At 47.0% G+C, this 22,577-nt stretch overlaps 1 protein-coding gene across 2 annotated transcripts in view; it reads left to right on the forward strand.

The window, feature by feature from the left end:
* Window positions 1-22,577, forward strand: part of TGFBR2 (transforming growth factor beta receptor 2) — an 87,703-nt gene that overhangs the window by 14,118 nt on the left and 51,008 nt on the right. For both annotated transcript variants that reach the window (XM_070071692.2, NM_001177748.1), the window contains 1 exon segment: window positions 21,919-22,087. In XM_070071692.2, the coding sequence (XP_069927793.1) occupies window positions 21,930-22,087 (158 nt within the window). In that variant the 5' untranslated portion in view covers window positions 21,919-21,929.

Below are 22,577 nucleotides of genomic sequence, written 5' to 3' on the forward strand. Positions count from 1 at the left end.
CTGTTTAAATTGTATTCTGCAAGCCAGAACAGTTTTGTTCATCTCTGTAGCTTTCTTCAGACATTCATCTTTAAGAAGTTCTGGGAAAGGAAGTGAAAAACAATACTTGACCTCTGATACAATGTGCTGTTTTGATTATGATCAGTACTTTAATAAAATTTATCTTCAAGAGAATCTTTGGAGGGGGCCCCTGAAAAGCTTGGGAAATTCTGGCAGACCCAGCGTCACTTCTGTGTAGTTCTTTCCATGTACTCCACATGACCGTGGAGGCTACGCTGGCTCTTGGGCTCTGTAAATTGAAGTGTCTCAAAGTTACAAGAACACAAGGAGGTCAGGGTGGTAGTTGTTGACAGCATTGGGGGAAGCTCCTTTGAACCTCAGTTTGCTGTGGGCTTGTGTGCATCTCACCCATGGTGACCCGAGATGCTGTAGAAGGTTTTGATTTTAGTGGCCATTTCTGCTCAGGGTCCTTTTTGATGCGTATTTGTCATGCCTTTCATTGTTACGATAGCTGTTAAAGGGAACATCACAAGCAAAATAAAAGTCACAAAAATAGTTATTTGCTTGCTTGTCCATGCAGATATCAGATATACTAATAATAAAATGCAGATATCAAACATACTAATGCGAGGAGAACAGAAAAGAGAAGTGATTTGAATAATCTGACTACCGTAGAGACTTACGGGGGGAAGGGCAGCAATGGGAAAAAACAAAGTCTAACCTGGTAACATTGAAGAAAATGCATTGAGCACATGGAGTTTAATGATCTTTCTTCGCCCCTTATGTTAATAGAGTCTTTCATGGGGCCAACATTGTGGCCCAGCTTACGTTGTGCTGGTCTGCAATGCTGACATCCTATATGGGGGCTAGGTCCAGTCCTGGCTGCTCCACTTTCAATTCAGCTCCCTGCTAATATGCCTGTGAAAGCAGCAGCAGATGGCCCAGGTACTCAGGCCCCTGCCACCCATGTGGGAGACCTGGATGGAGTTCCAGGCTCCTGGCTTCAGGCTGGCCCAGCCCCGGCTGTTGCGACCATTTGGGGAGTGAACCAGCAGACCTCTCTGTTTGTAACTCTGCCTTTCAAATAAAGAAAATAAATATTTTTAAAAAATAGAGTACTTTATTATTGGGAGCACAGCTCTGCTTACATGTCGTGTTTAATCTCGTAAATAACCCTCTGAGATGGGTATAACTAGCCCATTTTACAGAAGTGGAATTGGAGGCCCAGAGAGAGGAAGCCATCTATCCGAGCTGTAATAGGACCATCCGTCCACTGAGGCATTGTAGAGTGTCATGAATTTATCTTTTCATCACTTTACCAGTTTCAGTCACTGTGCTCTCTCACTGCTTAATTTGTAAGTAAAACTGTGATAAACGTCTGTGGTCCCTCGTGTTTTCAGAGCTAAATTGGGGAAGAGGCAGTGGAAGGGCTGACATCAGAAGTCACATCCTTGCCTTGAGCGTTGGAAACCCTATTTAGCTTAGACTGGAGAATTTCCTCTTTCAAGTCACTCTTCTTGGACAGTTTAGTCCACCCGTCTTACTAGAGTTCAAGCTTTATAATGAGTCATTTTCCTTTTCCCCTTTTCTTGTGGGGACAGCTTTTCTTTGAAGCACCATGTGGTCTGGCTTCTTGAGGGTTCTGTCACTGTTGCCGGTAGGCGAAGGCTGCCGCGTATAAAGGGTCCTGCCAGTTGTTCTTATGCTATGGTTTGGCTGTTCCTCAGAGTGTGAAGATGCCCAGCATGATGAGGCTAAGGGCTGTCTTTCCACGGAAACAGCACTTCAGCATCATATAGACGGAGGTCAGGTGCTAGAAGGAAACCAAGGCAAGCCTGTCTGATGGGCAGAACCCAAGCCACACAGATACGAATATTTCGTCAGATTGTTTTATAGAAAAGAAGTGACCCATTGAAGAGTAGCAAACTGAGCTGTGTGACTGTGGCATTGGCAGAGGACCTGTTGAAGGAACTGCATTGAATTTTCCAGCTTACCAAGCTGGTGTGGGCTCCTGCTTTCCACAGTGTGTCCTATATGTTGTTATTCCCACACTATCAAGAAAGGATTTTCTATTTATTTGAAAGTCAGAGTTACAGAGATAAAGACCCACAGAGAGATCTTCCATTTGCTGGTTAACCCCCAAAATGGCCACAACAACCGGGGCTGAGCCAGGCCAAATCCAAGAGTCCAGAGCTTCTTCCAGGTCTCCCATGGGGTGCAGGGGCTCAAGGACTTGGGCCACATTCTGTTCCTTTTCCAAGTGCATTAGCAGGGAGCTGGATCAGAAATGGAGCACCCTCAGGTGATGCCTGGGCAATAGTTTAACCCCTGTATCACAACAAAAACCCCAACAATTTGATTTTTTTAATATTTATTTATTTATTTATGTTTATTTCGAAGGCAGAACAGCAGAGAGGCAGAGAGAGAGAGAGATATTCCTTCTGCTCATTGACTCCCCCAAATGTAGTCAACAGCCAGAGCTGCACCAGGCCAAAGCCAGAAGCCTGGGACTCCATGTGGATCTCCCTTGTGAGTGGCAGGGACACAAGCACTTGGGCCATCATCTGTTGCCTCTCAGGGTGACATTCGAACGGAGCTGGTTCAGATGCAGAGTCGCCAAACCAGCACTCCAGTATGGGATAGGGTTGTCCCAGATGGTGGCTTAACCCCCTGTGACACACACCTATGTAGTTCATTTTAAAAAGAGATTCTATAGTAAATCTTCCAGAATTGTACTGTTTATGTAACACTTTTACACAGTCACTCGGGATGAGGCAAACATCACTGTGCCAGGAAAATACTTTGAACATTTCAGAAATGGTTCTTCTTTAGACTTGGTGTATGGATGGAGCTCAGCGTGTATTTATTTGATGGCATTACAAATGTCACAGAAATAGGAAAAGACACTAAATTAGAAGATTCTATTGACTTAGGATTTATCTTGTTCTGTCTGACGTGATCTTCAGAAGGAAGGACTTATTGATAGCTGCTAACACTGATCTCAGTCCCTGTTTCCCTTCCTAGCTGTTTGGCCAGATTTTATCTGAGGGAGATGGGCTTTCTCACGTTCCTGCTGTCTAATGAGAGCAAAACACATCAGAACTACAGCGTTCTTGGGAAACCTGCTCCTCAGATGTTTCAAATAGATCTTCCTTTAAACTTATTGTTCCCTTGGCAATTGACACAGGATTTCCACCCTTTAAACAGATAGGAACTTGAGAAATCTGTTTTCAAAAGTTTGTCTACAAATGATCTTCCAGGCAGAATTTATACAGGGGCAACCACCTGTCTTGCAGCCAGTTGGGCTGCTGATCCCTGCCTCGTTCCACAACGTTATTAGAAAGCTGTTTGGGTTGGGCTTCACTGTACCTGTGTGTATTTCTTAGTAAAATTCTATTACACTGCCGTTTACAATGTTCCTAGCAAAACTGGAAAGAATCACTTGGAGGCCTGTCCACCCCTGTCCAGAAGTTCTATCTCTGACAGCTATGTTTTTTTCCTGTTGAGTTTTCCACTCCTTATAGAATAAGTCCTTTCCTGAACTCTGTTGATGTTTTCAGTCATAGCTGCACATTTGAATCATCTGAGAACTTTTCAAAAAAAGTTGAGCCAAACCCTTAGAAGTTCTGATTCATTGCCCTGGGGGCAGGCTCCAGCTTCAGTATTGTTTTGAAAGATCCCCAGATGTTTCTGGTGTGATACCTGGGTTGAGAAGCACTGATGTAGCTTCTCCCAGGTACGTTACAGAGAGATCGGGCGACTGACTTGATGTCCCACTGCAAAGAAATACCATTTGCCAGGCTTAAAATCCCCCATGTGTTGATTTTAATTCCACTGTACCAAATACGAGCAAGAGTTTGGAGTAAGCCTTGGGGACAATACAAATCTTAGCTCTAGAAACTCATCCGCAGCCTGAATAGAGGCCTATTTAAAGGCTGTCTCATGGTCAAGGCGGTTCAGAACGAAGGTGGAAGGAGCCACAGCACTGGGAGGTAATGTCAGCTTTGCGAAGGAGAGGACGGTGGCCCCGGGTCTGCAAGGCTGTGTCGGACTCACAGGGTTGCACCACTGTCCGCTTGCCAGCTCCAGGACCATTCTTTTCCACGTGCTTCACAGACACAGAGAGGAAGCTGGGACGTGCCTGTAGGGATGGGTGTCCCCTGGCCCCATAGAGACAGCCTCTGATGCTATCAGTCACAGCCAGCATGGCGACGACTGACGGCTAAGACAATGTGCTGCTGATCTTGGCCTCATGGTCCACCTGCGAGATCTAGTGGGAAGGTGGAAACGCAAGGGTAAAGAAGGCACGAGGAGTTAATAGTAGAGCAGAAAGTAATCAGATGACAGGGCCCTAGGTGCAAAGCCACGGAGTTTGGGCTTCATTCTCTGAGTCACTGGCCAGTTACAGTCAGGCAGTAACTTAACAAAACCCTGTGGAGCCAGGAGTTGCAACGTGAAGGTAGGATCCCTTCCTTCTCCCACAATGGCTGTGCAGTCAGCAGCAGCCTGGGGGGCACATCAGAACCTCCCCCCACATCAAGCCAGCCCCTGGGCCCTAGCTCCTGATCCCACACTAGGGTCGGGGTTCAACCTGAGGATTTTTTTTTTTTTTTTACAGGCAGAGTGGACAGTGAGAGAGAGAAACAGAGAGAAAGGTCTTCCTTTTTGCCATTGGTTCACCCTCCAATGGCCGCCGTGGCTGGTGTGCTGTGGCCAGCGCACCACGCTGATCCGAAGCCAGGAGCCAGGTGCTTCTCCTGGTCTCCCATGGGATGCAGGGCCCAAGCACTTGGGCCATCCTCCACTGCACTCCCTGGCCACAGCAGAGAGCTGGCCTGGAAGAGGGGCAACCGGGACAGAATCCGGCACCCCGACGGGACTAGAACCCGGTGTGCCGGCGCCGCAAGGTGGAGGATTAGCCTAGTGAGCCATGGCGCCGGCCTCAACCTGAGAATTTTTAAAAGACAACACGTGAAGCCGTGAGGGGAAGCTCTACATCGTGCCAGTGTTTCCATGATCCCCCCAGGTCAGCCTTAGCTTCTGTCCAGACCTCACTCCATGCACAGTAGCCTGTGCATGCCTAAGGAACAAGGTGTGGAAAACAAACCAAAGACACCAATTTGTTAATTCCAGAGAGTGCCTGTAGTTTCCCGGGCGCCATCTCCGACCTTTTCCCCATTCAGGTGCCATCACAGAGAGATGCCTCCTGCTTTGGCATTCTGAAGACTCCAGCCTCAATGGTCGACGTTTTGTTGTATCTGCTGCCATGATGATGGACTTGGGACTGGAGAGAACGGGGGTGACTGGACAAATGATAAGCCACAGCAGGGAAAAGATCTCCAGTAATCTAGAGACACCGCATTTAGGGAACTTGTACTTCATAATCCTTATCAGAACATTGGTGCAAAGGATGTCGCCGTCTTAGCCACACTGTCGAAGAGACTGTCTATGGTAATGAAAATGTCTCATATCTGTGCTGTACAGGGTGGTACCCATTAGCCACCTGCGGCTTGAGCCGTGGCAGGCACAACTACACAGCTGAATTTTAAATATTTCTTTACTGAAACAGGCACAAGAGGCTAATGGTTACCATAAGGGATGGGACCATTACAGAGTCTATTTTTTACTTTAAGATTTACTTATTTGAAAAGTAGAGTTACAGAGAGAGAGAGAGAGAGAGAGAGAGGTCTCTCATCCACTGGTTTGCTCCCCAAATGGTCTCAACAGCCAGAGCTGGGCCAGTCCGAAGCCAGGAGCCAGCAGCTTCTTCTGGGTACGGGGGCCCAAGCAATTGGACCACTTTCCACTGCTTTCTTAGGCGAATTAGCCGGGAGCTGGATCAGAAGCAGAGCAGCCGGGACTCGGACTGGCCCCCAAATGGGATGCTGGTGCTGCATGAAGGGGCTTAAGCTACTGCTCCACAGCACCAGCCCCCAGGGTCTGCTTAAAATCCCCATTCTCCTCAAGTCCCAAACAGGCACAAGTCATTCTGTAGCATCTGTAATGACAATGGCACAGGGTTGTTTTTTTTTCTAACTTCTCCAATTCTGTGCCTTGGGATTATAGGCTGTTTCTATCCCGGAACGCTAATGTTTATGGAACTTAAGTAATACACTCTAATTATAATACTTTATTAGAGGAAGATTCCGCCAGGCTTCTTCTTATCATCTGTGTTTTTAGTTTTCGTCTTAAAGGAGCTGTAAAACGTAGTATTGACTTGAAGGAGAAGAAGTTGCTTTGGGTCTATGCACATAGAAAGGTAGGGACTATAAACAATTCAAACTCCTGAAAGTACCAGGAGAAGGGAAGTTAAAGCAGCAGGTCGAAGTCTCCCAGGAGAAAACTGGCCCTGGAGGAATGCTTTTAATTGGGCGTAGCTTTCTTCAGCAGAGGCCATCCAGTGATTCCCCTGAAGGCAATGGGATTTTCCCCTGTGAATAAATTCTCCCCGCTGTTGGTCACCTCTCTGCTATGTTCTCCAAGAAATGCATCCGGATTGGCATGCTGTAACTTAGCCCCGCTGAAAAACCATGAAAAAAAATCCAGTGTTTTCTCTAAAATATTAATTTCCTTGCTTTAGGCTTCCGTGAGCTTTGACTGGAAACTTAATCTGTGTGACTCGGCCCTGCATCATGTGTCAGTCATTGGAATGGGACTTAATAAGAATTACTTGAGGACTTACGAATCAGAGGAGCCTCACTTTTTTTTAAACAGCCTTTTATCTTAGGCGCAGGGATTTGCATTTTGAGAGTTTGTGCCAGCTGACTTGAGCCCTCCTCACAGGCCTCAGCTTGTTGCAAACCTTGTTCGGTCCATTTCTTGCACTTCTGGAACCTTCTGCTGCTGCCACTCACAGCTTAGAGTTTTACCCTGCAACTCCAGCCCTTGTCCCTTTTGTCGCCCATCCCTGCCTCAACAGGGAGACCCAGCAACCAACCATCCAATACAAGATGCAATCAATCCTTCAGCAGTTGGATGGAACTTTGATTACCGGCGGCGTCCAGGCCGGGAGCCGTGTCCCTTCCCTGGGAGACGGCTTTTCTGCTTCTGTCTGACTTCTCCTTGCAGATGTCTGCACACTTCCATTTCCAGACCTCTTGGGAAGCAGAGGAGCCCAGGTGTTTGGGATTCCCTTTGATCAGCATTGTCCCATAGAACTTTCTGTGATGGTGAACATATTCCTTCTCTCATCTCGGCCATGTGGTCATGCAGTCACTTGGCACTGAACAGGTGATTTCCCTTGACTGGAGTTCATGCAGGTTGGCACACAGCAGCGTGTACAAGAGTGCTGTGCTCATAACTCTCCTGGTTGTGCCCTCACTTCAGAGGGGCATGTACTGGGGAGGCCTTTGCACCTGCCACTCCACGACCCTGCAACTTGTGACCCAGCTCCTGCCAGGAAAGAAACTGGCTTTGACTTCTAAACGGACTTCCTTTGGCTGCTTCTTCTCACTGATCAGACCTTGAGCTTTTTATCTTTAAAAAAGCCAAAAAACAAAACTCTACTCTATTGACACCTTGCAAAAATGAATTTAGCATTTTTTAAGTTGTTCTAGTTCCTCTGTATATCTGGATTCCTTGTCTATCAGCTGCAAATATGCATTTTCTTAACAGAAAAGAGGAATTGATCTGAAAGGGTAGGGGGTTTTTCCTGGAATGGAAGGATGAGGTAGGACACTTGGCTTCAGAGGACTTAGGGGCGTGGAAAGCCATCCATGACTGCTTATTAGGCAGCAGTTGGCATGCACCAGGCAGTGTTCCAGATTGGGAGAGTACAGTAGCAAACTAAACAAGTGCATGTGCATGAGCTAACAGAGTCTACTAAGACGTCAAGGGATGGATATGGGGAAGGGCCATATGATGGCAGATTTTTGTAATTTTTCAGAGGGTTTTCAAGAATGGCCTCATTGATAAGATAACAATTAAGCAGAGATTGGAGTCAAGTCAGGGGATGAAGAGGGCAGATGTCTGGGGTAAGAACATTTTTGCTGGAGGAAACAGCTGATTCAATACCCTAAAGCCCAAGTGTGCTGGTCATCGCTTTTCTCCTCCCTACATCCCCATGGCCTCTCACATTAGTTTCTTTCTGTAAAATTCATGTTGGTAGACACTTTTTTAAAAAAAGAATTATTTTATTTATTCAAAAGTCAGAGTTACAGAGAGAGAGAGGTCTTCCACTTGCTGATTCACCTCCCAAATGGCTACAACGGCTGGGGCTAGGCCAGTCCAAAGCCAGGAGCCCGGAGCTTCTTCCAGGCCTCCCATGTGGGTGCAGGGGCCCAAGTACTCAAGCCATCCACAGCTGCTTTCCCAAGCCATTCACAGGAAGCTGGAATGGAAATAGAGCAGCTGGGACATGACCCAGTGCCCCTATGGGATATTGGTGCTACAGGTGGAGGCTGAACCCACCATGCAACAGCCCGGCACCTATAGACACATATTTTCACACCGGACTTCACAATCCAGCATCTACTGACGTCAGTAAAAAGACTAGACTAAGATTCTTGGTTGCCTCTGGCCACGCAGCATCCATCTCAGCTTCTGCTCCAGCGTCAGGTAGGTTTAGTGTGTAAGGTTATTTACATACGGGACAAATTGAAGGTGCCCACGTTGAGTGCATACTACAGCTCGCATAAAAAGTGTCTTCTAAAGAAGCAGAAGATGTTGCATTGACTTTGAATCAAAGGGAATTCAAGGCATCTCAAAGTTTAGGTTATGAATTCCACCTTATCCCTGGTACTAAATATTATGTCAGTACACAAATATGGCCATTTCCCTTGGACAAAAGGAGCCAGCTGTTATCCAGTAGAGTGTCAGAAACATACTCCTTGGAGACTGTGTGTGGCTCTGGTTTGCCATATTGAAAAGGCTCCTGGGCTCTTTCTTGACCCTCTTGCAGCCAAGTGAAGATAAAACAGTGTCGTTATGGAAATGCCTTTCTTTCTTCCCACCCACTCTGTGAAATGACTGTGCCCCCTCACAATTGACCTTGACTCTTTGTCTCCACGGGTGTAGTATTAAGGAGTGGGCTCTTTGAGAGGTGAGTGAATTAGCCCATAGAAAAAGCTGGGAGTAACTAGCATAAGCCCGTTTGTCTTACTGCCTTCTTCCATGTGTTCATCCTCTCCGGAGGGTGCGGCAGGTGCCATCTGGGGAGCAGGGAGCTGTGCTCCCCACCACCACCCTGCCCGTCCCAGCACTATTGCCTGCCAGGAAGTGATCTTGTACTTCCCAGCCCCTAGAAGTATGAGAAATAGAATGTCTGTTCTTGTTAAATTACGCAGTTTCAAGGATTTGGTTAAAGCAGGCACCAACTTCAGTCGGATTCTGAGGACTTGGAGGAGAGCTAATTTTTCACTCCTTGGAAGGTTGCAGCCTGCAAGTCTCAGCCATTGACCTCACCAGGGCCCCTTAGTGCAGATGGCACGCGGGTCGTGACAGCATTGAGTACTGCCCCGGAAAGACAGAGATCAGCCTCACGCTTTCTCTCATCGGCCCTGTGGGAAAACAAGCCGAAGTGCCCGTGTAAGGGCAGATTCTCAGATTTCCTTTCAAATTTCCTGCCTTTTATTGTCATTTCTTGAAGTCTTAACAATGCACGAAGCTTGTTTCTTTTTCATTTCACTTCCCCTGCTTGAGAAGCATGAAGGGGCAGGTTTCAGAGTGTTGGGTGTTATCTTAGAAACCAGAGTGAATCTGAACTTGGCCTTTGTGTCTGATCGGCCAGCTTGCCAGCGGTCCTTTGACTTCTGCTAATCAACTGGAAGTCTTCCTAAGATCTTTTAAGAGTGGATCACTGCTTTCACGTGATGTCGAAACCCTGCAAGGTGTGGTTTCCGCTTTCATTTCCTTAAAACCGACTTTATTTCTTAATTTGCATTTGGGGGAAAATTAGCCTTGAATAGATGGTATAGCGGAAAGAGCTTGATTTTTAAGTTTGGCTTTTAATTCAGTAAACATTTCCCGAGCCCCTGCCATCTAGCAGACCCTGGGCTGAAGCCGTCCATTGTGGAACAAGACAGAACATGGTCCATGTCTCCTGTGGCCTGTAGGCTGTTGACAGTGCCAAAAACTCAGTGAGTTATACTTACAAACTTTTTGGACAAATTCGAACAATAGTAATTCTGCACCCATTCATCAGACATCATCAAGGCACCACTCATGTAATGGGATGCTTTTACTCGATTTCACTCGATTTTATTATCAGGCATCATTTAGAGCTCAGAGAATATATTAAGAATCATCGCCTAGGCACTTCGAATGCTGAAGGCAGTTTGTTTTAAATGCTTACAATAAGTGTCTCTGCTGTGTATCGGTTTCCTCCACACCCTCCATGAAATTAGAGGACATGACTACAAGATTTGTATGGAGAGTGGTCCTTTGTCACCTGACATGGTTTTCCTTCCTTTTGACCTTGCAGTATGCAAATGACACTGTGCAGTTGTGTTCTTGTTGTTGCAAGCTTTGCAGCTGCAGGGATCAAGTTTAAGTTTGTGTGTGGGAGTGCTGGGCAGAACTAGGTCCCTAAACAGCAAACTAAGACATGGCAAAGAGTGGCTTTCCCAATTGACTGAGAAAACAAACAAAACGAAATATACACCACGTGTGCTTAATGGACCTGAAGTCAGATTTCTTATCGATTGAATCATTGCATCTCGTTCCATGTAGCCAGGACTTACAGATCTAAGCCGGACATAGTGGAATTATTCTGCTTTCTTGGTGTTTGGGGGTTGAATTGTGCATACATGAAAGGGACTGTTAAGATCACCGTGTTCAACCCACCTATTTGATTGGAGAACAGGCGCCAGAGGGGTTTTGTCAGTGCCCATGAAGTCAGCCAGTGGTTGTCAGAGCCTTCTTTTTCCTAAGATTTATTTATTTGAAAGGCAGAATGTCAGAGGGAGGGAGAGAGGGGGAGAGAGAGGAGAGAGAAAAATAGAGAGAGAAAGAGAGAGAGAAATCTTTCATCTGCTGGTTCATGCCTGCAGTTGGGCTGAGCCAAGCCAAAGCCAGGAGCAAGGAATTCCATACAGGTCTCCCAGGGCCCAGGCACTCAGGACATCATCCACTGGCTTCTAGGTACATCAGCAGGCACTGGATTGGAAGCAGAGCAGCCGGGACTTGAACCTGTGTCCACATGGAATGCTGGCATCGCAAGCAGTGTCTTAACCTGTCGCGCCACAATGCAGGCCCCTGTCAGAGCCTTCTTACTGCAGCCTACCTCTCTTCTCTCATCGTGGTGCCTTTCCATCCAGCAGAAAGCATACAGTAATATTACATGAATGATTCTCATGTGTTCCTTTAAGAGGCAGAGGTACAGAAGGAAACAGCACTGGTATCCACTGGCTCACTCCACACATAACCACAACAGCCAGATGTGGGCCAGGCTGAAGGGAGAAGTGTCCCATGCGGCTGGCATCACTACTGCCTGCCAGGGTGTGCATTAGCAGGAAGCTGGAGTCGGGAGCCCGTGTGGGACACAGGTGTCTTAACCAGCATCCTAACCCCTAGGCGCAACGTCTGCCCCTCATAATTAATTTTTTTTCATAATTAATTTTACATTAGGAAATAACCTTGCAGAGAGGAGATGAAGCGATCCTGCTTCCCACATCCCTGAATGGCATGCAGCACTCCGTAAGTAGGTACAAGGGGACTTCAAAGTCCATGGAAAATGGAGTGAAAAGATGTTCAATTTGAAATCCGTACAGAAGAGTCTCCGAAAAGTTCACCGAAAACGCATAGCATGATAAACATGGATTTCAAACTTCTTTGTGCCTAAATAAGCTCCTTTTAATTCCATTCTCCCACAAACTTCTTTGAAATACCTTCACGCTTAAAAATCTAATACAATTCTTGCTTATGTTCCTTTAAAAATCGCTCATCAGCTGTGGATCAAAGCACACTGTTTTTGTTTCAGTAATAAAGACAAGCCTAATTTTATTTCAATATTGCAGAATTCCACAAGGCGTGAGGCGCCTCGTTGCCTCCCCACCACTTCATGCTAGATTTACTCATTTTGTTTATCATGTTGCCAGATCACACAGGAAGTGTCTCAAAGCCAGAACAGAGCAGCCCTCGCCTGATGAATGTGCAAGAGTCAGCAAACGATCTGAAAATTAAACTTGATTCTCAAGTTACCGCCTATTTGCGAGCCTTAGACTGGTGGTGAACGGTATTTTAAAACTAGACTCATGTAAGCATCCAGGCGCTCTTGGGAACTGCAGCGTAACAATGATTGATTCCATTCTATCACTTGGAAAGCTTTGGAGTATGGAATAAAATTTATTATATTGCAATTTGTCTATTCTCTCAAATTTCCTGGAAGGCTTTTTATAAGTCATCACACTGCTGCTTTCTATTGATGAGTAGGCATAGATGCACCAAGCCCTTAATTATCTTGTCATTCTTTGCTTGTAATTTTCTTCAGCGTGGGAATTTTTGTAACATTTTCTACCACCGTCTCTACTAGGAGAGTGTTGTGTGGCACTTTGTACTGTCCAGGGGATTTTCGCATGTGCTTCCCGTGTGTTTGGTCTTGAACTTGACCCCGAAAGGCACTGTGTCATAGAGCAGGAGCTTGGGGTTCCAAGGACAGTGGCTTGCCTGTTGGCCCACAGTGAAAGCTTGGCAGAGCCCATACTCAACATTTTCAGTCTCCATGCTCCTGGGCTGTCCTCATTATCATATGTCTCCCACAGTAGGTCAGGGGTGCCAAACAGCCAAAGCCCTCTGGGAAGAAATTCTCTGCTGTGGCCCAGGAAGGCAGTGAGGATGGCCCAAGTGCTTGGGCCCTGCTCCCGCATGGGAGACCAGGAGGAAGCACCTGGCTCTTGGCTTCGGATCGGCACAGCACGCTGGCCATAGCGGCCATTTTGGGGGTGAACCAATGGAAGGAAGACCTTTCTCTAACTCTGCCTGTTTAAAAAAATAGAAATTCTCCACTCCTCCTGCCCTCTCCACATTCCCTTCAGCTTCATGCTGGCATCTTTGCTTTCGGCCTGACGTAATGTCAAGCTCCGTTCCTACACTTTCGTAATGGGATGTCTATTTTACTGTTGAGTGTCAGGACGGATGAGTGTGCCTGTGGCCATTGGCTTTGTCTCTCAGTAGCCATCTCACTGACTTTGAATCCATTGTTTCAGCTCCTTGACCTTTGCTTTCCCCATGACGAACACAATACTTGCAGGATTACCTGGCTTTTTGTGATCAGTAAGTAAAATAAATCATCGTAACACTTAGAACCGAACGCAGCATGTGTCTGTCTTCAGTGATGGTGATGATGGTAATAGTTCTTAACACACAGATCTGAGTTCTGAAGTCGGTGACCTCTTTCCTTAAATGGAAATGTGATTATCCACATGAGGGAGTTAAAGGCTTCTTAGAAAATATCCATAAAAGGGAGTTAAATCATGACTTTTTACATTCCAGTTAAGTCTCTAATATTAGGAGAGAGAACTGAATGAGCCCATTAAAGTACCATTAATTGTAAAAATTCTGGTGGCCCCCGGGGTCCAGGCAGGGAGGAAGGGACACGAGGTGGTGGCAGGGAAGACAGGAACGTGGGGATACAGGCACCACTGTCTTGTCATGGGGTGATGTAGGCCTGCTGTGGCCACCTGTTCGTATTTTCTTAAGTAGAGTGTGGATTCGATTTTTCATATGAAACACCCTGACCTTCACATGTGGTTTAGGGGCAGGCATTTGGACTGGCAGCTAAGCAATCAGTTGGGCAGCCTGCGTGCCATACAAGAGTTTGATTCCCAACTCCGCATCATGATTCCACTGTCTCCTAACGCAGACTTTGGAAGCCAGCAGGGTGTGGCTCCGGGAACAGGGTTCCTGCTCCCACTTGAGGGTCCCAGAATTCCCAGCTCCCAGCTTTGGCCTGGCCCGTCCGAACCTGTGGGAATCTGGGGAGTGAACCCCTGAATGGAAGGTCACTCGTTGTCTCTCTCACATACACAAGTCAATAAGAGTAACAATGCTTGCTTCACATTTTCCAAAGAGGGTAGGGCAAACTTGACATGGCCATGGACTTGGGCCAGCTGCCGCGTCCACCTGGAGCAGTCTCTGCTTTAACTTCTCCCGGCCCTGTCTACTCCCAGGGTATTTGGTTGTCAGAAACCAAGCATCTGGGACCTTGTATATCACCATTTAAAGGGCTGCCTTCCCGGAACCCAAGAGTGTTTCCAGCTCCTTTTATGCGGGAAATACGGGCACCCATCTGCTTTGACCAGTATTTTCACTTACGTAATTGGGAAACCTTTCAGGCACCGAGGCACTGCAACAAATTTTGGGGAAGGGCTGGGGAGCCTTCATGGAGAAAATCAGTGAAAATCTCAGTCTCACAGGAAACTGATATTCAGACCAAATTCCAGCTTAGCTGAAGCAACTGATTCAGCTCAGACGCTTATTTTTCTGATTCTCTATTAGCTGCTCCTTTTACAAAAATCCCCTGTCACCAGACTGGGTATTCGTTTCTGCATTTTCCATTATGCTGCCTCAGCACTTTGAGATGAAGTATTGTTTAAGTCTTAAATGAGTAACTTAATTAAAAAGCAGATCTTCATTTCGGCCTTTTCCATCTCTAAAGTTCTTTGGAGACAGAGAAATAATTTGTATACGTGCTTTTTCATGCCCTGCAGAAAAGGTACCCTTTTCCACAGAGCTTGACACGAGAGCACTTTCAGGGCAGCCAAATTGCACATTTGCTTAGATTGGCTAATTTTGCTGGTAAGTAGCAAATTATTTTAGCTGAGCTGGAATGCTATACAACTTCATAAATCATGTGCTCATTATCTCGCCTCTATCAAACTGTGCCATTTACCAGGGTTGTTTTCACTGCCACCAGGAGAGTTATTTAATCATCTTTTATTTGCAGTAAGCTGTGGGTCATCTTCCTTGTCGCTGTAGTACTCCATCCAAGTCATATCAAGGGACATGGAATTGATTTCTCAGTTGCTGTCACTTTACATGAAGTACTACCTTTACAGCACTTCTCATCAGGAGGGTAAAGTTGCTGTGTTGAAAGTTCAGGCCGTCATGCCACATTCTACCCCTCTAGTTGGCACATGGCCCCATGTGCACTGGGGAGGCTTACTTCTTTCAATTGGATTCCTCTTTTCTGCAGTCCTGGCTGTTACCTTCTGATTTGGGGCTCATCTCACTGTCACTGCAATCAAGATTTGCCACATCAACACACTGTTCACATTCTCAGAGAACGACTAAAAGCGCCAAGCGTTGATGCTAGGTTTTACTCCCCCAACCTCAGCTCTGGGAAGTGTATTCTGACCACATGATCCCTGTTAAAGATGAAGGAACGTGGTTGAGAAAGTTAAAAACATTCGAACATGAGCCAAATGCTAGGATTCTGAAAGATTGCTCTTCTCCACACTGTAGATGCTTCCACCTGTAGGAAGCATTGTAAATGTTTAGGTTTTTGTCTCCTGCTTTGTGAGCTGATTCTGGGATACAGATCAAAAAGAAAAAGAAAAAAAAAGGAAAGCAAAGAAAGGAAAATTCAGCAAGTGTGGGAAGATTGACCCAAAAACCGTGTGTGTATTTAGGAATCGTTTAGAGTTAGGGGCACTGGGGAGTGTTCTGTTGGGAAGAAAGGGTGCGGCTAAAACTCTAGCTCAGTTATTGTGTGTTTGTCACCAGGGAAAGCCAATTCCTTTTCCATTCAGCTATAGCTTGTTTTATTCTGTAGATGTCATCTTTACACTTTCCTGGTAAATTACACTGCAAAAAAATCTAGTCTAAGAGGAGAGTCAAGTTTTCAGTTTCAAGTACCCCATTGAATCAGTCCCTTTGGAACATGGGTACCCATTCCTTAATCCCTTTGTTTACTTGCTATGTGAGCACAAATGTATATGCTTCTGCAGTTTTCCTTAAAGTGAGTGTAATGAATAATTAAACTCACAGGCTGAATGGCTCTATGAGGTATCACATTTATTCTGATTCAGACAGAATCGTTGTATTGTGAGTTTAGGTGGACCGAGTGTGATATTCTGTTGGGCTGCTTCTGCTGGGACTTTTCCTGGCCAGCCCTACTCTTTGCCTTCTGTAAATCTAGTGGTAGCCAAGCCAAAACGCCTGTGCACCTAACCTTTCCTATCTATGAAATGAAGCATTAGACCCTTAGAACATCTGGGCCCTCCCATCCTGCCCAGCCCCTCCCCCCCACTCCTCCCCTGCCAGCCCTCCCTTGATGAAGCAGGTATTTGCCCTTGCAAACAACACTGCCATGTATTAATCAACAAGGATCAGTTTCTTACAAGTGAAAGTGCTAGGTGAAAGGCTGTTTGCATTTGTAGCTCCGGTAGCTGTCATTGACATAGACTTCTGGGAAGTGAGACCAGTTTACCTCCTGCCCACACCTGGCTCAGCTCACCGTGTTAACTGACTTGCAACTCTTTCCCCGAAAGATGTAGGGGAAAATGGTGTGATGCATTTCTCCCCTGCATTTCTCCTGTTAGCAATGAGGTTGACTTGCTTTGGTTTTAAAGAGTTTATTCTCTGGTGATGTGGATGGCAATGAGTATTTAAAGCAGTCTTTTAAGAAAATCACGGTGTAGAGAACTGGTGGGACATGCCATTTGTTTCCAGTGGGTATTGACAATGATTCAAAACGGCATTAATTTGGCTGGCATTTGTTGAATACTGTTTTACGAAGCAGGAATTACAAGGCATTGGAAGTTCAAAGAGATTCTAGAATATTGATTCTGTCATTGTGGAAAGCTTTAAAAATGTACTGTCACTACAGAAACATTTGCATGGAAGCGAGCATTGGTGCCTTCAGGCCACTACTCTGCTGCTTTCCTGTGCACGCCGGGGTCTCCCTGTTGGCTCGTTGAGGTTTCACCTGCACTGGTCCTGATTTCACAGTCGTTAAGCTGCCACTTGGAATGCATCCATATCAGAGTGCCTGGGTTCAAGTCCAGGCTCTGCCTCTGATTCCAGCTTCCTGGTCGTGTGTACCTTCAAGTGGTGGCCCAAGTAGTTGGGTCCCTGCTGCCCACGTGGGAGACTTGGGTGAGCTTCCTAGCTCCTAGCTTTGGCCTGCCCCAGTCCTGGCTGTTCTGGGTATCTGGGGAGTGAATTAGCAGATGGGAGATGTTTCTCTCTCTCTCTCTCTTTCTCTCTCTGTCTTTCTCTCTCTCCTCCCCTCTCCCCCTTTCAAATAAACAACCAAGTAAACATCACTTTTTGTTTGGATGGCTGTCATAATTGGCCAAAGTATTAGGCTGGCGTAGGCATGTCTTTCTCCCATGGGGAGTCCTACAGGAATTCTCCTGGACTGCCTGACTTCTTTGTTCCTGGTGGAGGACGTGTGCCTGTGCCACGGGCCAGTACACTTGTCCCACCTGCTCTGGAGGGCTGGGGCGGGGGGTGCTGGTTGCCAGCGGCACAGACCACGGCGGCTGTCTGCCAGATGGTTGCCTCTGTGTCTGACTCTGAAATGCCAAATGCAATTAAAAACCTCCTTTCAGAGAACAAGTCTTTCAGTCGCAGGCCCATATGGTGATCAGTGCCCCTGGGCCTGCGATCATGTAAGAGGCCAGGCTCAAAAGCAGAGCAGATGGAAAGGACTGTAAGAAAAGAAAGCCCTGTAGAAAGGAATGGGCATGGTATTGTGTTAGATTCAAAATCAGCAGTGGCAGGGCAGCGATGGTCCAAGTCTGGGTTCTGGTGCAGCGAGGGTAGACCAGCAGCACCTGGGAGCAGCGTCCACTTCCTGCCGGTGGTGGTCAGTTTCAGGTGTACTTGGCGGGGTTGTAGCTGCTGGTTGTCTAATCAGACACTGATTTCGGTGTTGCTGCGAGGGTGTTCCGTGGATGACAACACAGCTGCAGTCAGTTAAGGTGGTTACCCTCATTCATGTGTGTGTGTGTGCGTGGTGGGGTCTCACCCAATCAATTGGAAGCCTATGAGAGCAAGAACTCAGATTTCCCAGGTGAGAAATTTCGCGTTAAAACTGTAGCATTGATTCCTGCCTGGGTGGCAGCCTGCCCTGTGCGTTTCAGACTTTTGCCACTCCCACAGCTGTGGGAGGCAGCACACGAGCCTGCACTGGCAGGTTGAAGATATTCCTGAGGGTTTGTGTGGCTAATAGTTGAGATGCCCTGTCTTGGCTCAGTGGGTCCCATCACCAGTTGCCATGGATTATTCTTTGCGATGCTACACTTAATTGTGTCCATGTCAGTGGTCCTGCTATGAAATGGAGAGCACTAAGCAAGATGTCTGTGGAATAAATAAATTCTTCAGTGCCTTTCCCAGTTATGCCACAAAACAGCAGTAGACGGATGCATGAATTCAGATACATGAATCCTTTTCTGGCCAGGTGTTTGAGAACATTTTACTAGTGATTCTACTAGTAGTAGACACCCTTTCAGACTAAGAAGCCGTACCCAAAATTCCTGGTGTTCATCTTGATCAAGTCTGAACCTTCTCAGGCTACTCATCTCTGACCCTCTGAGACCGTTGCAAACATAGACACAGTTCAGCACTTACTTAATTCATCCCCTCAAGACCTGGAACCTGCATCTGTGGACAAAGAGTTTGCGGAACACGTGAGCTGGAATGAGGAAGGCCGTATGACTTGGAGTGAAGGCCTTGCTGTTACTCATGGGCTGGGGGAGAAGGGAAGTGTGATAGGGGCCATGTGATCCTGTCATATGCCAGCAGCTGCTGCCCGTGGTGTCCTCCTTTAGGGAATGATTGGCAGGTGAGACGTGGTCGCTGGAGCCTCTTTCGGGAGAAGTACAAATGATTTGCCTGCTAGGGTAGCACATTCCCTGAGGATGGCCAGCTTCCTCCCCCTCCCCCTCCCCTCCCCCTGCCCTCCCCCTCCCTTCTCCCCCTCCTACTCCCCTCCCCTCCCCCTGCCCTCCCCCTTCTCCTAGTGGCCCCTCTTTGTCTCTTTCTCCTTGATTGTGTTTGCAAGCATCAGATCTAAACCGACACTATCTACAGGTTCATGGCTACCTCTGCTGCTCCCAGCACCGTCTCCTGTTTTCATTCTGTCTCATCACTCCTGCCTCCTGTCACTTCTCACACTGGCGGCTTTTGCTGGAAAGCGAAGGGTTGCTCTCCATCTTATCTCACAGGTGTTCTGGTGTGCGTTGCTCACGAGGGAGCTTCTTGGAAAGCTACATCTTCACCAGTAAATAGGTTGTACTGTGCCTGAATGGGCAGCGTGGGGAGGAAGGCTGCCACTTTGTTTTGTGCCTCTTTGTGCTTTAAAACGTTGTTCACTCTACCTTGAGATGCAGGGAGACAGACAGAGAGAAATCTGTCATCTGCTGGTTCATTCCCTGAATGTCCACAGCAGCCAAGGCAGTGCCAGGCCAGTGTTGTGAGCCTAGAACTCAGTCTAGGTCTCTGATGTGGGCCAAGTAGTTGAGCCATCACCTGCTGCCTCCCAGGGTGTGTATTTGCAGGGCGCTGGGACCTGAACCCGGGCACATCTGATATGGGGCGCAGGTGTCTTAACCACTATGCCAAATGCCCGCCCTGTGGTTTTTGTTGTTCTTGTTGTTTCTGTAACTAACTCTGGGTCAGGTTCTTAACCTTGTGTGTGAACGTTACAGTCACCCGGGGAAGCTTCGTCCTCCCCTGGTGCCCATCTGTGTCCAGGGTGATTAAGTCAGCATATCTGGGAGTGGGACCCAGGCTTCATTATTTTGCAGAGTGGCCCAGAGGACGGCTGCTCTGGAGGCCGATAACCTCTCATCTAAGCCCAAAACCCTAAAATGCTGGATGCCTCAATTCCAAGTCATGGAGGTTCGACTTCGTAACTAAAACAGCAAAGCTATCCAATCAGCAAACAGATATTTGTCCAAAACGTTCTCTGTGCTCAAAAACAAAAACAAAATAAGTAAGCAAACCATGGCCTCACTTTTTTGTTGTTTGTTTGACCGTGTGTTATAGCAATATCTCAAGGGTTAAATCAGTTGTTTCATAAATAAATCCAAATATAACCAGTGTAGAAAAAAATATATATTCATTGTTGTGTTAGTTCCAAATTTAACACAAAGTTCAGAGAGCATTTCTAGCTGTATTTTTAGCTAAGCATAGAACTCTTGGCCTGGGAGACATTGAGGATTTCAAAATAGTTTCTTACCTAAAAATATACTTCCTGAAATGAACTTGAGGCCTGAGAGGGATGAATGGCTTTATTTTTTCCTTCTAGATTTACTGTTACCACAAGAAAGCGAATCTTAAATTTATATGTGTTTGTATTTTTGGAGACCCAGGAAACAGGTGCTACGCCCAAATGACAAAGAGGGCTGCAGGGTGCAGTATCAATGATGGAAATTTCACATTCACAGGAGAGTAACCGAGGAAGTGGATGGCACCTGTTCCTCACCGGGCAGGAGTGGCCTCCCATAGGGAGAACACGGGAGGCCTGGCTGAGACCTCAGCAAGGGGGATGCCTTGCAGAAGTGCCCCTACCTCCCCGCGGGCCAGCAGCTAATCTAGTGCCACATCCAGTGTATGTGTTTGCTTTTCTGAATCGGGCATACAGTATACATGCTCATTCATGTGTGTTTGTTGAGTGCCTGGTAGCCTCGTCTTACTTCACTTTACCCCCCCCCCCCAAACTATGACTTCATTCACCTCCGGCACCAAGGAAACAGATCTCATTGTGGTGATAGGAATGGGGTGTTACATGTGTCTGTGGCCTCATAGCATCCATGTGTTTTGCCTTCAGTATCCTATTGAATGAATATAAATGAGCGCTGTGTTTATGATTGTGTTCGTCTCTTATCTAAGTGAAGTTATTTCTTGTCTCCTTTGGTAGAAAAGGGCAAATGTCAACTCCTTCTGTGTAGGCCTGGGGAAGTACATTCGCGCGCTCATTCATTCGACACATGTCTTGGGGTACCTTCTGTGTGACAGGCACTCTTCTAGGCACTGAGATACAATGTATAGACAAGATAGGTGAAGTCTGATGGAGCTGCATTTGGTGGATAGATTTTCAGCAAACACGTGATGCAGAGACTTTGCGTGGACAGTAAGAGTCCTGTGGTAGCACCTTGCAGGTGGCTTTAGGAGGAAACGCTGGTAGTTAATCAGGGACCACAAAGATGACTGTGGAAGGGCTGAGGAAGGAATGGACTTCAGTATTTCCGACACGGGCCCTGCGTCCTCCGAGGAAGCAAATGTGGAGTAAGGGAACGAAGGGCGGTTTTGATTTGCCATCCTACTGTGCCTCCCAATGCCTGGGACTGCGCCTGGAGGCCCTCAGTGAGTGTTGGTTCATCCACTGAGTTCCCCCAAGAAAACAGACAGAAGTCAGACCTCACAGAGCCAGCCCCTTGCGAAGGAGGTCCTTCTGGGCACAGGTCAGGAAATTGCTGGATGATAGCATAGTCTCGTGCCTCCCCCCCAGACCCTTTCCTGTGGGTCGGCTCACTCCCACGTGACCTGCGCAACAGCTCGGTGGCGACCTCTCTGTGTCTTTGGGCCGGGACTCTGGTCTGGCCCCACAGCCTCTGCACTGCCCTCTATTGTGGGTTACCCTGCTCTGGTCTGTTTCCTTGTCTACCCCGCGAACCTACAGTTTCCTTAAGAATCCTTTCGTTTGTGCTCCAAGTGCCCAGTGCTGTGTAGTGGACCAAGCCGTGTTTTGTTATTGAATGATAGGCTTTTTATAGAACAAAGTCTCATGCTGGTCACTGGTAAAAGCAAAAGCTGTGCAAACACCCTCTCCCCGCGTGGTCACCGTACAATGGCTTTTATTAAAAGCCGCATACATGAGGGCATTCTAGTCTGATAGAAAGGGGTCATTTTGCCTCTCTGTGTATTCATTCTCATGACGTTAAGTTCACTCGAAATTGCATAACATCTTCAGGAATTCTTTGGCAGCCCGCCTGGCAGTTGACTAATGATTGTGTCTTTCTCTTCCCTCAGTTAATAACGACATGATGGTCACGGACAACAATGGCGCCGTCAAGTTCCCACAACTGTGCAAGTTTTGCGATGTGCGATCTTCCACCTGTGACAACCAGAAGTCCTGCATGAGCAACTGCAGCATCACGTCCATCTGTGAGAAGGCACACGAAGTCTGCGTGGCCGTCTGGTAAGGCTGCCTCGGATGAAGTCACACTCTCTGCCTTCGCTCCCTCCCACGAGCAGCGTGTGCTGGTGGCACCAGTCAGCGTCTCCATCCCTTATGTGGAGACAGTCGTCCCATTTCCCTTTCCCCAGGACTGGCTCTTTTCACGGATTCTGTGTACTTTCCATGGGTACCTGGTCCATGTTCCCATAGACACACCCATGTCTATAAGAGGGTACTTCGAGAGGATTGTAGATAATGGTCATTATCTTTTAATTCCATTTTCTATGGACTTTTTTAAGTGCCTCTGTGTGTGTGTGCGTGTGTGTGTATGTGAAAAAGAGAGAGAGAGAATATACTTTAATACTTATATAATAATACAATTAATCTGGAAACTCTTCCTTGTATCAAAAACTGGAATTGGGGGCATAGGCGACAAGCATTTGGCCTAGTGGTTAAGACACCAGTTGGGGCACCTGTACCCTGGCAGGCATCAGGTGATGGCTCAAGTACC

This window comes from Oryctolagus cuniculus, chromosome 4 (assembly GCF_051225735.1).
Source record: "Oryctolagus cuniculus isolate XC-2025 breed Fujian yellow rabbit chromosome 4, ASM5122573v1, whole genome shotgun sequence".
Lineage (NCBI taxonomy): Eukaryota > Metazoa > Chordata > Mammalia > Lagomorpha > Leporidae > Oryctolagus > Oryctolagus cuniculus.